The sequence below is a fragment of the Trichechus manatus genome, unplaced genomic scaffold (assembly GCF_000243295.1).
Source record: "Trichechus manatus latirostris isolate Lorelei unplaced genomic scaffold, TriManLat1.0 scaffold00007, whole genome shotgun sequence".
NCBI lineage: Eukaryota > Metazoa > Chordata > Mammalia > Sirenia > Trichechidae > Trichechus > Trichechus manatus.
Window position 1 is genome coordinate 18,494,062 of NW_004443943.1, and position 15,234 is coordinate 18,509,295.

The 15,234-nt window shown below is 35.1% G+C and overlaps 1 protein-coding gene across 1 annotated transcript in view; it reads left to right on the plus strand.

Moving 5' to 3' along the window:
* HECTD2 (HECT domain E3 ubiquitin protein ligase 2) overlaps positions 1-14,692 on the plus strand; it is a 92,423-nt gene extending 77,731 nt beyond the window's left edge. The window contains exons 15-21 of the mRNA XM_004369923.2: positions 1,591-1,749; positions 5,926-6,000; positions 6,868-6,955; positions 7,042-7,148; positions 8,505-8,620; positions 9,159-9,302; positions 12,157-14,692. Of these exons, the coding sequence (XP_004369980.1) occupies positions 1,591-1,749; positions 5,926-6,000; positions 6,868-6,955; positions 7,042-7,148; positions 8,505-8,620; positions 9,159-9,302; positions 12,157-12,277 (810 nt within the window). The 3' untranslated portion in view covers positions 12,278-14,692. The remainder of the gene's footprint in view (positions 1-1,590; positions 1,750-5,925; positions 6,001-6,867; positions 6,956-7,041; positions 7,149-8,504; positions 8,621-9,158; positions 9,303-12,156) is intronic.
* Positions 14,693-15,234: the final 542 nt, after the last annotated feature.

Sequence of the window (15,234 nt, forward strand, 5' to 3'; positions counted from 1 at the left end):
AAATGAAAAAGTGCTTAAAACCAGAAACCATAGTGGGGAATCATAAATGGTAATTACAGTATTATCATGGTTATCATTGTTATTGCCACTATCATAATTATAGAAGGATATTAGAACTTATTTTTAATATCTGTCCCCTTGAACATAGTGCTCAGCCTTTGCTGATACGGTCACTTATAAAACAGCGTATCTACTCCTTAAATGACTATTAGCCATCATTCTGCCTTAGCAAATTGAAGTATTGGCGTCTTCCAATTTTTTTTAATTTTTTTCAGTAATTTATTCACACCACGTGTTTAGATTTCATTTCCTTTTGAACCTATAAAACCAGTGACTTCCGTAATAACTTGATATAATAATCTTTATCTGACAGTTGAAATATTGTGGAATTTGATCTAAAACCCCCTTTTTCAGCAAAGGGATAAGTTACATTCTGCCATATAACTGATAAATACAATTGGGCAAAGTTTATAAATATAACATCTATAGCTTTTTAACTTTGAACATTTGGTGAAAACTCCGAATAGTAAAAGCCTTTCAAGTGTTATTGTAGGAGATTAATTGCCCAATTAGCTTATCAGTAGTATAGTGTACATGCTGTTGTGTGCTGTCAAATTGATTCTGACTCATAGCGACTCTATAGGACAAGGTAGAACTGTCCTGTTGGGTTTCCTAAGCTGTAATTTACAGGAGCGGACAGCCAGGTCTTTTCTCCCACGGAGCAGCTGGTGGATTTGAATCTCCTATTAGCACCTGAGCACTTAACCATTGCACCACCAGAGCTCCTTGTAGTGCACATAAATATACATAAGCTTGCAGCCATTGAAAACTCTGTGAAGCGCAGTTCTACTCTGACATACATGGGGTCACCATGAGTCAGATCAACTTGACAGCAACAAGCTTGGCTTGGTTTCTGAGAAGAAAAGAGATGAATAAAAATATGGAGATACACACACACACACACACACTCACAGAGTAGAACTGTGTTTCATAGGGTTTTCAATGTCTGTAATCTTATGGAAGTAGATCACCAGACCTTTCTTCTGCAGCACCACTGGGTGGATTCGAACTGCCAGCCTTTCGGTTAGTAGCTAAGAGCAAACTGTTTGCACTACCCTGAGACCTGCTCTTCTTCACGTAGTCTGTATTTAATTTTAAAGTAGTTAAAATGACTATCATCAAAATCAGTAGTGAGTTCCGCAGTAAATTCTACTGAATAAACTGTTGCTACTGCTTATAAAATCACCAATATCTTTGTTTAAATTTAGAAAATGTTTTTCTTATATGCTAGCTAGTTTACAGAAATGTCTGAAATTGCCCTCAATTCTGATTTTAGATAAACTTTTCTAGGGACGTCATTAAATACTATCCATTGAACCCTTCCTTTTTATGTGACTTTTGGTAATCAAGGAATTATGTTGTATAAAATAAAGGGAAAATAGATGAAAGAGAAGGAAGGAGGAATGTGGAACTAATTAGAAAGTCAGTGTTAAATCTGAAAGAAGTATGCAAGAAATAGACTGATGCATAATTCAAAACTAATTTGTTGTCATGGAATTTATGTTATTGCTTAACATTTAGTATGCATAGCTTATGGGACTAGCTGTTTATAACAGCATCACCTTGGATATTCGTTTCCCTCCCTGCTGCTACAAGAAATTATTGAGCCCTCCTGTCGTTCCTAGTGATCAAAATACACCAGTCGGCATCTGCAGTGTTACCATTGACGATTTATGTCAAATCATGCCTGTAAGTGTAGAGATATTAGCATCTTGTCCCTCAGTGCTAAATCAGCTCTCTTCTACCTACGTGGTCTCTCTCCTCCTAATGCTATTTTTATTTTTAAATATGGTTTTCCTCCATGTTGGTACCCATCTCCTTTTTCTTCTAGCATTTTTCTTTCTTATGTGCCAACTCTATGGCAACTAACAACAAACTCTTATAGTATATAGCACAGGGTTTAAAGTCAGAGAAACGGAGACTTGAATCCAGGCTCTGCCACTTATTAGCTGTAAAAATGGTGTAAGGGCAGCGTCTGACCTCCTCTAACTTCACGAGGGGGAAGGAGAATCAAAATCAATAGCCCAAGGCTAATTCCTGTGAGGCAGAGGTCAGACATGCCTCCCCTCTCCACCATCTTTACCAACTCTGACACCAACCATCCCTCCCATGGCACCCTCTGCTTCTCTGCTGGGTTCAGTAATTTGTTGCAATGGCCACACACAACTCACAGACCATACTCCCAGTTATAGGGTTTGTTAGGGATGTAATAGGTTACAATTCAGGTTCAGGAACACTCAGGATACAGTTCTTCCATCAGGACAACCTCTTCCCAGCCATGCCTGCAGGCACGCCGCTCTCTGGCCCTTGGCTTCTGCCCTGCTCTGGCAAGTGTTACAAAACTCTTTTAGCTCTGCTGATAAGTGCCCAGAGACATCCCAGTCTGCCTGTAAGGGTCAGCCCGAAGGTGTTCATTTCTAGCTCTGTGGGTCGGTAAACTTAGCTCTAACAAGTGCCAGAGGCACCCCCACTCCGCCAGCAAGCCTCCTCCCCAAAGTCACTCAGCTTTCTTGCTCTGTGAGCTGGGAAGCCCACCACGCTGTCTCCTGCCGGTCTCCTCTACCAGTGTTTCTCTGCCACCTCTACTTGCCGTCTTCAGGATTACAGCTCTCTCTCTCAGTCTCCTGGTTCCAGGAGATTCTCAGCACAGAATCCCGCGTCCAAAGGATACACTTCACTCTTGGCTGTTCCTCCTTGCTGGTGGGTGGTGAGATCCTCTCCTTCCCAACTCTGAGATGGCTCATTTTAAGCTTAGCAAGATGACAAAACTGACCAATCCCCTCAGTGGGCCACAATTTTTTTATTTTCACAGTCCCACCCAACCACTTGGGTGGGAGTTACAAGACCATGGTGAGAAAGATCACACAAAGCGATCTATCGCACCGCATTAACTCGGCAAACTTGGATAAGTTGTTGAACCTCTCTGAGTTCTAGTTCTGTTATGTGAACTGTGAGAAAGTAATACTTACTTTTAAATTGAGGGGACTATATGAGATAATAAAGAACCTAGTACTTGAATCACTGTGCTAAATGCTTAAATTGTGATGGTTGTTGTATTGTAATTTTCGTTGGTAGTACTAGTATTAGACTAACAGGTTTTAGTGGTAATGAAAGTCAGCTACCTGGGTGTCTGGATATGCTGCTGTAAAATGGTAAAATAACAGGGTTTGGAAAGAGCTCAGAAGACTCAAGGGAACAAACGGGCTTCATACTTATCTACAGGGATTACTTGATAGAGTGAAATTATATATCTCTAATAGATGGCCAACGCTAATGTCCACAGTAAATAACTCTAATGTTTACTTACGCTTCATAAATAAAGAAAAATTTGAGGTAGATTACAAAGATATATACAAGAAGTGTCTTAGATTTTAAAAATCAAGGAAATTGGATTAAGGGGGAATAAGAGTTAGAAAATAAAATTAAGCCCAGGATTAGGTTAATATACAAAATGCATTTTGTAAGGCTCATATGTCTACTTGCCATAAACATGCCTAAGCTTTCACAAAAAAGAACATGATCTATTACATGAACCACAGTGACCTTAAGATAATGGTGAACAATACTTTTCAGAAAAAAAGGGGTGTTGCTGGTACTGAGACCTGAAAGAAATTTCTCCTGTGGATCCTTACTAAAATGGTACTATGTAATGTCATTAACAATGTCTGCAACAACATCCCTAAAAGAAAATAAATGCATTTCACAGGACCGTTTATTTTAGCATTCCTCACTGCAAGCAGGCTTTGCAGACCAGTAAATGTAATTGTATGAGGAGCCAAAATAATGCAGTCTAAGTATGCAAGTTTCTGATCATAAAATTTAATCTAAGGTTAAAACTTAGTAGAGGAGTGGGTAGCATACACATCCTTCTGACAATCCCCTATAGTAATATTTTTTACAGCTGAGTTTTGATAACTTTTGGTCAGCAGAGAATTCCTGGTTATATTCTTAGCAAGTACCTAGAATACGCATATTCTACATTGCTCATTAAGGGGCTATCCAAATACCCCTACACTTTAATGGTCAGATGAGTTCAGTGTAGTGTTGACACCTGCCTATGAAACTGAGAAGGCTCTCCTTTTCTGATTAGAAAACCATTCTTCATACTTCCAGAGGATAATGTAAGACACATCTTTGGAAGTCGTTTGGGTTCTTTCAGATTAAGAGCCACAAACCACATTTTTATAAAACTCAGTAGTTAGAAAAATAGTGTGATAGAACATCTTCTTTAAAACTGAAAGATCCCTATTTATAATCTTGGATCTGTAACACACTAGCTATGACCTTGGATGGCTCACTTAAATGTTTAGGGCCTTTATTTTCTTATCTATAAAATGAGGGAACTAGACTTACTGATCTGTGAATTACCTCCTCATTTTAGATTTCTGTGATTTTTTTGGGGGGGGGCCCCATATACTCAAGTTTTACTAAATTGCCTAATTTTATGACTGAAGCTATTCTAATGTTACTCATTTAGATCTTGCTTTCTTTTAGTTAATAATAATGAATATTTTATGATGACCATATCAATACACTGTTTATATTATGGAGCTAAAGATGAGACTAAGTTAATTTCATATTCTTATATTAGCTCTTTAATAACTAGTCAAAATAACAAAAAGATCTTCCTGACCCAGTCTTAATGTGAAAAATACACTTCAGGGGTTTTATGTAGTTGAGAGGAGAGGAGAGGGAAGTATAACCTTGATTCAACACAGTAATATCTCTTCCTTCTGCATAAATCACTCTCAAATATGCTCTGTCAAACAAGACCAGGGTATTCAAACAGTGTGTAAAAACAGAATACTCTGGAAACAGGTTTAACTATGTGAATACCTAATAATATTTTAGAGATAGCATATTACAGCTAAGAGCCTAAGATTCATACTATAGGTAAACAAAACGATTCTCAGTAAAAATGGGTTTGAAAAAAAGACCTACAATCCTACTGACTCTCTTTCTGAATTAAGCAGATCTGAGTATATAACTTAATGACCAATTGGCTGTGTATTTTATAATTAAAAGTTTAACCTTTAAAAGGACATGGTAAATCTTTCCCTTGGATTTACTTACTAGCCCCTGGAATTCTTAATAAAAATTTCAAGTATCTCAACTGGAATTTTCAGAATCCATTATTTTTATTAGTAATTAAAATAAATTATGACAATCATACCAAATCTGTATCAGCCTAGATTTGTATAGAAATTTCTGATTTTAATGGAATGAAAAATTTATTATGCATAGTAAGATTATTTTAATTATGCTGTTCTTTTTTCTAATAATTTAAAAAATTAAAATTTAATCTTTTTATAAAATTTGAAAGTATTGGTTTAATTTCTCTATTTTTAAATCCTTATTCATGGATAACATAAGTTATAATTTAAGAAAATATTCCAGTATTCTCAGCTTTTTCTTGGCGGGAGAATGTAACTGAAGTGTAGAAACCACATAACATGTATGAGCTACATATTTTTATGTTTAAAAGATGAATCCTAAAACATTAGCAGATAATTTAAAAAATGTAAATTCAAAGTAAGAATACTATAAATTCATAAGTAATAATATAACAGATAGTAGTAAATTATAATGGAAACCACATTAGAGATGCATTTAGCTTGTTGCTTAAAAATAGACCCGAGTTTGTGCCCTGTGGTTTGAACTGGATACTTCCCGCTTATATGACCTATAATGAATTTCTCCAAGTCTCTCAGATGGTAGAAATCACTGACAATCATGCTGGTCCCTGGAAAACACATCTCAGATATTATCTTTATTTTTAAATCTGAAAGAGTTGGTCTACCTCACGTGTAAGTTGACTATAGTAGATCCACTTCACTATTTATGTAATGCTATTTTATTTTATAGGAATTGGCCCGTGGATTAAGTGAACTCTTATCATATGAAGGCAATGTTGAAGAAGATTTCTATTCAACATTCCAGGTACTATTAAGAGCAAATAGTTTTCTGTTAACCATATATTTCAGATAATTGTTGCCATTTGTTATTAAACACTCACCATTAGAAAGGATGAACAAGGGTTAATCAACACACAGAATCTCCTGTCTTAAGAATCTTAACCTGATAAAGTAGAAACAGTGAAACAGACACTGGAGGTGAGTAGTCAACCAGATACTTCAGGAAATTCACCAAGGGGATAAGGATACTCTGCTAGGCCAGGAGCACATTCCCTTGACTTGGTTACTTTCTCAGAGTTTTTCAGATTCTAAAAGTAAGCCTCTGCTGTACCCTCAACACAAGAAGTTAGGAGCAGAAACTAATGGGTCAGACCAAAACACTCATTTCCACTCCCCTAACAATAGTTTGCGGGAGAAAGATTGGCGGCAATCTGCTTCTGTGAAGATTTACAGCCTTGGAAACCCTTTGGGGCAGTTCTGCTCTGTCCTCCAGGGTTGCTATGAGTCAGAATCGACTCCACAGCAGTGGGTTTGTTTTTGGTTTTTGGAACAATAGTTGGGAGATGGAAATAACAGTGTTCCATATAGCTGCAAAGACCTGAGAATTATCTCAATGGCCCCACGAGTTTTGTAAACATCAGTAAAATATTGAAGTGTATTTAACAGATAGGGTTAAGTTAAAGCCCTACTTTTTTGGTCCATAATGCTGCTTTGACACCTCATTCTTAATACAAATATCATAAGAGCTTAGCCTTTCTGTATTTGTTTATTGAGAAAGAAAATTAAAAAAAAACTTTTCTGCTAAAATTTAAGAGTTTACAAACCTGTTTATTGAAGTCTGCTATTATATCAACCATACCAATAAATATACTGTGATGGCATCTCCCGTTAGGTTTTTCAAGAAGAATTTGGAATAATTAAATCCTATAATTTAAAGCCAGGAGGTGACAAAATTTCAGTTACCAACCAAAATAGGAAAGGTAAGTTCAACACCATTTTTTACTTAAAATGCATTAGTGTTCACCTATTGCTTTTACTATTTAACAGATATAAAATTGTTTTCCAGAATATGTACAGCTTTACATTGACTTTCTTCTCAACAAATCCCTCTATAAGCAGTTTGCTGCATTTTACTATGGATTCCATAGTGTGTGTGCTTCAAATGCCCTAATGGTGAGTTAAAGACATTAAATTAAGCTTTCAATTAGATTTTATAATGCTATAATATTTGACAAATAATTCTTTAAATATTTTAGTAGGTAAACTTTTTAAATAAGAAAATGTTTTCTACTTTGTTAAAATAGAACTAGAAATTAAAAGAGTTCTCCCATTTCTCCCCTTCTGCAATAGAACCCGGTTTTCTTACTTATATCTTTTAGGGGTTTAAAATAATTTTCCCCAACCTGAGTGGGTGAAAAGATCTCATGGGCTCAGGTTCTTAATACTGAGGGATAAACACAGAAGACAGGGTTAAATCAGTGAGAAGCCACAACTTACTGTTGTAGGCAACACACATCTACTTCCTGCTGCTTCTAGGGGCCCCTCAGCAGCTCTGAGTTACTTTCTACCCATAGGAGGTAGCTTCCTTCCAGAGTCATGGCAGACTCAGGTTGGTTTGACTTCTCTTATCCTGCAGACATGGGTCAGCTGCTGTTTAGAACGCCACATAGAAAATATCGTAAGATATAAGCATAGTTTTCTGAAGAGCCGGTGCGCTTCACCCCAGCTACCCAGGGCACGCTCCATCGTGCCGTTTTTTGTATCTCCCTTCAGTTTTACTCTGAGGGTTTCGAGTAAGATCTTTCATTTGAGAGAAATGGACACTAGAGGAACATTATTTTGGGGCAGGAGCAAGTATGGTTACATTCTTTCCAGCTTGTTTTAGAGTAACCTGTGTCACATGTTTGTTGTTAGAAGTACCTTTGAAAAAGAAGCAATTTATTGAGCTCCAAATGAGTTTTGTCTGCGACACACTGTTTAGTTATGGGGATGGAGGAGAGGAAGGTAAGAATTAAATGGCATAGGATGAACTCTTATTTTTAAGAATTTTAATCTCTTTAGGTGGAAGACTAACCTAAGTAGATGGAAGAACAAGCTAATGGTAGAAGGCATACTGTAACCAAGTACCTAAACTGTACAGCGCTCACAGGAGATGTTATGGGATAGCGAAAGGAGGCAGGCAGATCAGTAGATGCTGAAGTAGCTAAGGGAGCTGCAAGCTGGGCTTTGGGGGAAGAGTTGTAATTTGGATTCATGCTTAGTCGTCTGCCTGTTTCTCTGGCATACTGCTAATTACCATTTGCAAAAGGGAAGCCTGATGGTTTGACAAGATTTATAAACTTTCAAAAGCAGAAGTATCTTGCCTTAGTAGGAAGAATACAAGTGGAGATTTTTCTTCAACAAACATGGTTCAATTTACTATAAAAGAAGTCATAATTTTTGGTGATATTTGATGTAGTAGAAATAGTTTCAATTTAATTTTTTAAAAATCATCTTTAATTATCATTTTTGATAAATAATTATTGGCAGCTGCTTCGTCCAGAAGAGGTTGAGATCCTGGTCTGTGGAAGTCCTGAACTGGACATGCACGCTCTGCAGAGAAGTACTCAGTATGAAGGCTACGCAAAAACTGATTTAACTATAAGGTGATCTCTTCATGCTGTCAGTGTTGGGGGTGCAGAAGAGGGAATGAAAGAGAATGTGGTTCATTTCCTTGTATAACTTAAGATCTTTGAATCAAGTAAGTTAGCTGAAATATTGTAGAGTCCCACACTCTTATCTCCAGAAAGTAATGTGAGAATATGAAATATGAAATCACTTAGTAATCCCTTGGCAGAAAGTGATATAAATAGGTTTCCACGAAAGTGTTAAGATTTGATTTTTTTTTTTTTTAATGACTTTGGTCCCAGAATTTCAGGGCATTTATACAGATAAATAGCATTTTAGTAGTACTGTGTTGAAAAAATAAAACTTTTAAATTATATAGGAGAAAAAAATGGCTTTTATAATGATAGTTGAAAATCTGATTCACATATAGAATTCATCATTCATTAATTTCACATTAATGATATTATGTATATTTAAGGAAAGTTTTTTTTTTCCTTAGCGCTTACTCGATGCTTACTTTATTCTGATATGCAGGATTTTGTCAAGACAGTTTATATCAATTTTCTTGTTGTCTAGATACTTTTGGGATGTTGTGCTTGGATTTCCTCTTGATCTTCAAAAGAAGTTGCTACATTTTACTACAGGAAGTGACAGAGTACCTGTAGGAGGGATGGCTGATTTGAACTTTAAAATCTCAAAGAATGAAACTTCTACTAACTGGTAAATTTCTGGGTTGTAATTTTATTTTAATCTATAGGTTTTTGCTAAGAGTAATAATAATACATTAGTAATCAGTAGATTCATTTCAGTCTCAAGTAGTTTTATACAAAAATCTTGGGTGTAAACTTGGCCTTGACATGAGAGAAGCTACAGCTTAAATTTCTCTATTATTAATTTTTGAGACATAACCAACACTAACTGATAAGAATTCTTTTCCATCAACTTTTTACTTTGCTAAGTCAGATAACTGTTTTGTAGTCTCTTTTAGAACCTAGCTTGCTTTGTAGTAGTATATTGTCTAACTTCATTTTTATTTAAAGGTTTTTTTTCTTTTTAGAAAAAGTATTAATTTTTTTTGCTATTAATACTGGAAGTCCTTTAGTACGAGTTCTCTCTTTTATTTCTAAATCTAGTGCTGTATATATGAAAGTGATGATGATGATGGCTTTAAATTATTTTCTAGTAATATTGATGGTTTAGTGCTGATCTGCTAACTTCTTTTCCCAAACACCTTGAAATTTATAAAGTGGATAATTTGAGTAGACACTACCTTGGGTTGTAATCATTTTTGTTTCTCCTGCCCCATACATTGAACTTGCACTGAGGCCCGCCAGTTCTTTCTTTCATTTTAGAGCTAGAATCTGCCCTTTGCGTTCCCACTGTCTCCACCTCGGTATAGTTTTACTTCCTTCTTAGCTTATTTAAATAGACTCCTTCCTGATCTGCCTGCTCAGGTTCTTCTCTTTCTAATAACTTTATCCTATTAAATTCATTTTCCTTAACACTGCTTTGATCATGACATTTCCTTGGGCAGTAGCTTTATTGCTCCCCATCAGCTGAAGTTCTAGCTTCTAGAGCTTGTCAAATAAAGGTCTACAGTCTTCTCCCCCAAGCTACCTTTCAATTTTTATTTTTTCCCTGTGCTTTAGTCAGTGGGCTATTTTGCGGTTTCTTAGACACATTTTTTGCCTGCCTTCCTCTGTACTATTAAATGGTTCTGTATATATGTAATGTTTGCTTACTATGTCCCTACTATGAAAATTCTACCACTCCTTAAAGACCCAGTTGGAAGACAGCTTCCTCTTTTAAAGCCTTAAATCATTCTTTCAGTGACTCCTCAAATATCTTAAAGTCATATGACACTTAACATATTTCACCTGGTATCTTAGTCGTTTAGCTCCTGAAGAGCAGAGGCCAGGCCTTATACAACTTTGTCTTCTCCATGTAGCCACATACACGTAGATGAGCGTATATTAATGTCAACATCAAGATTATATTTAAAACGTAAATATATGCATATAAAATTAGGAAATTTCTGTACAAGATTTACAACACTCAAAATGAAAAAATTCAAGAGAAGCCTTTTGAGGTTAAAGATTTAATTGCCTAACAGAAATTAATTTTTTAAGAATATTTTATATTAACAAAAATATTATCAATTGCAAAAGGATAATTTGAGTAATCTATTTTAATACAGAGGTGGCGTTACATCTAAACTTTTCCACTTACCATTATCATATTTCAGGGATTATTTGGTGAGCTCTAGTGGGTTAGGCATGAATCTAAAACTCAGACAACTCTAGACTCCCATCGGGAGGCTCCTTTATATTAAAGATAGTCTACCATCAAAGATACATGATACTTTAGCCTGGCACAGCAGCAGTGTGCCCCAAAAGGCAAGGACAGTACTCTAAGAAGGGCATTTCCATTCCTCCTATAAGGCCCACCATTGTAGAGCCACTAGATTTTTGTTGAATAAAACTGTTAAATCTTTACCCATCAAGTGCACTGGTTTTGAAGTCAGACTGATCTAGGTTTGAGTCTCACGTCTACTGCTTTATTAGCTCAACGGCCTTGAACAGATTATTTAACCTGTATATATATATGTCTCTTTTTTCTTATCAGTAAAATGAGAATTAAAATAATCACGTTTTAGGTTGTTTCCAGGTTTAAATTAAGTGAAACAATGCATATAAATGCACATAGCACATGTCATAGACCAAGCACTCAGTAAATGCTGATTCTAATAACTTTAAGAAGTCTTTTAATACAAGGGGCTCAAAGTTTTAATTTCTAATCATGCAGGCCTTACTCCTTTTTAAATGCTCTCCTTTTCTCTGCTTTATTCCTCATTTTTATTCACTGACTTCTTTGACAGCTATTCTGATACTGTGGCGTTCATAAAGACTGAAGGAAAAGGTCTAAGGTAGAAAATCCTGATTGAAAATAACAGTGTCATCAGGAAGAAGGGTAGGGGGCTGATCAAAAGGATTCAAAGGGTGAATGTTGTATGTGCATTGAGGGCAGCAACTTTAAAAGTGTGGGCATCAAGTGCCCCAGAAACACTCTTTATATTATTTTTTGACCGTCAGGATGAAAATAATAGTAACAGTTATATTATCTACTATTCTGCTAGGTGTTTTATGTAGATAGCTAATTTAACCTTTTAAACAATGCAGTTGGATAGTTTATCCTATCATATTGATGAGGAAATTGAGATTTCGAGACCCTAAGCATCTGGAACGAGGTCTCACAGCTATTAAGTGAGAAAGGCAGTATTCAAACATTCAAACCCAGATCTGTCTCACTCAAAAAAAAAAAAAAGCCAGTACAATAAAAGTTTCATGAGAGCAGTGACATTGACTGTCTTGTTTGTAAACACAGCCCGAGTGTCCAGAATGGTACCCAATACATGATAGGTTCTCGATAAATATTTGTTCAATGAAGGGATGAAGAAGTGAGCTCAGCATAGTAAAATAGATCTGTACATGTGTATCCTGGTATTTTAAATTTTTTTAGCACTCATTTGGTGTTTTAATACTTAGCATACTAAAAAAATTTTTTTTTTCCCTAGGTTACCTGTGGCCCACACCTGCTTCAATCAACTTTGCCTTCCCCCCTACAAAAGCAAAAAAGACCTGAAACAGAAATTGATCATTGGAATTTCAAATTCAGAAGGTTTTGGACTTGAGTAACCTAAAAGACTTGAAATACAATACTTTTTATATGTAGCATTCACTTCCCTCTTATTGTGCCTTTAACCTTTTCATGTTTCTGTCTCCAACACCTTGACAAAGCTTACTAACTTTAAAATGCCGATTTTCTAAAATCAAATATGAAGTATTTCAGTGAAGGCATGATTTTCTAAAAACACAGAAATTGCTTGACTGAGGAAACGACCAGATAGCAAAGATAAGTGTGGGTCCAGTCCCTCTTTTTTATAGCACTTTATCATTCCTGTAAGTGGTTTGTCACAGGTGTTCCACTGGGAAAGCAGAGTGCAGTGGAGAATGGCATAGTCGAACCCAGCGGCAGATTGTGTGCTGCTAGCGCACAGTAGCAAAGCAGATAGCTACATTATCATCAATATGAGGCATGTAGCCATATTTTCATATAGAGGTAAGCAACAGTATAATTGCAAATGCAATTTACAGGGTTTTTTGATATACTGGCTTTGGTCCTCTAAGATTCTTTTCACCTATTGCTGAAAAGCTTGTAAATAACTACATAATAGCCTGAGATCATGGGATTTTGATAGTGCCATTTATTGCTAAAGATTTATTTTTACAAAGTAAATTCAGGGTTTTAGAAGTGTATACAGCTTTTACAAATCAATAAAGATGATTGTACAAGAGTGTAACTATTTTCAGACTAATTGGATTCGAGGTTATATTCTTTTAAATATTGTTAGTCTGCATGCACATTGGCAGTAAGCTAGTTACTTTGAGTACTCTGTAATATTTATATAATGATCATTTCTTCCTGTGGGTCAGGTTATTAGAAGAGAAATCAGATATAACTAATCATTGATGAGTTAAGTCAATTATAAGCACAAAAGAACAGTTTTTATATATATACATATATATATTTTGATGTACAAAGCTTATTTCTAGTATTTTTGATCACCACTTGTACTGAAACACTAATTTATGGAAAAGGTAGGCCAAGATGTTTGACAAAAGTGAATACAATAATAACTTTTGTGTCAAAATGATGTAGCTTAGTAAAAATGAAGTTCAACATTTTGGCCAAAATGTTTGTTTTTCACTGGATTCTGAACATAATAAATTCAATAGTACCCTTTGAGTGTTCTAGTAAAGTAGCATGTGAAAAGAAACTGTATCTTAAGTCTGACAGTAAATGACTTTTTTTTAATTAACAGTAAATGAAGCAGTGTTATTAGCATGTCACAAATGTTTCCAATTCATGACTTCTCTATTATACTTTGACAGCTTCCCTTCAGAAAACTCTGAAGTTATATTTGCAATAATAATGACGCCAGCATTTAGTACCAGCATACGGTTCACATGCAAATAATATTTTCCCGACATTTTTTTCTGAGTTAGGTTATTTTCTTGTTGCTATGCTTCCTACACCCAACCAGCAGAATCCTTCCAGGGTGGAGGAGCCATCAGCTTGTTCTCCTGCAGTTCAGAAGCCAACCCACAAATCTTTGAGGAAAAGGAGTTACTTACTTTTTACTCTTCTCTTTGGGATCGAAGTGACTCTGCTTTTCCATTTGGGTACACTACTTAAAGGGTTTTTCTTCTTAAAAATCTTGGCAAGCCTGAGAGTGAAAGGCATATTAGTGTGGTTTGGTTTTGCTATTTTTAGTCCATAGGCAAATAAAACTGCTTCCCACTTAACACTGCTTGAACTAGAAAGTAAGATGTTTAATGTAGGTTAATACTAACTAATAAGCACAAAAGAATTATGTATAGGAAACCAGTTTAAGTGTTTTAGGTAAAATGTAAACAAAGTTTTTATTTGGTAGAGATGACTCATGGAAAATTTGTGTTGGCTTGGTCTGCATGTTTAATGATGTACTACTTGTATATTGATAGCTATGTCACTTTTAAATAAAGTACACAAGCAAGCCAAATTTTTAAATGATGAAGTCCATAAATAACTGGAAAATTTTTGTTGTCTGTTTTTATTAAGTTGAAATTTATAACCATGTATCACTAAATTGCACATTGCCTTTATTTATTTATGCTCTGTTTTTGGTTTACAGTGTAATAATACCTCATTTTTTTTTAAAAAGCCTCTATTGTTATATTTCATTAATTTAAATAGCCTAGAAAATTCGTGTAGTTACTTTTTAATTATAATCTGTTAATGAATTCTTGATTTTTGTATCTGCTACAGTAAATTAAAGCATTGCACAGTATTTATCAGTATTTACAAATGTCTTGTCCTTTTTCAATCTTTGCTTAATCATGTTTTTGTCTGTATGAGCAGAAGTTTTTAACAGTCCCTCTTTTTTGTACAAATCTGTATTAAGTTTGGATTTCTGGATCAAATTTTTCAAATATTAAAGTTATATAGTCAGTCAGGCTTCAGTTCATTTTTTGAACACTAGGCAGTTCACTGAAACGATGTTTACAATACCCTATAGATGCCGACTCTTCTTTGTATTACACTGCCTCTTAACCTAGTGCTTAGGGGAGTGGCCAGTGCATATAGCCAAAAAAAATGTGCTATTGTTGACACTAGGAAGAACCAACTTCTTTAGCATTATTTTCAATATAAAATGATATATATCCAATATCTGTATGATCACATCAATTCTTTGAAATTTGTTGAAAGCATTCTCTAATTATTGGGTGCAGTGTAAAATACATACTAATTTGATTAAGGTTATTAATGTATTGTTCAAATCGTTTGCATCTATATAAATCTTAAATATTGATCATCAGTTACTGAGAGGTGTGTTAAAATCTCCCACTGTGATGGTAGATTGGTCATTTTTTTCCTTCAAGTTCGGTCAGATATTCTTAGATGGATATAAGTTTAGAATTCTTGTATCTACTGATGAATCGAACCTTGTATGGGAACCTTCTTTATCTCTAATATTTTTTTTCTTAAAGATATACCTGTTTTCTTTTGATTCATAATATTTTTCTGTCCTTTTACTTTCAATTTGTGTCCT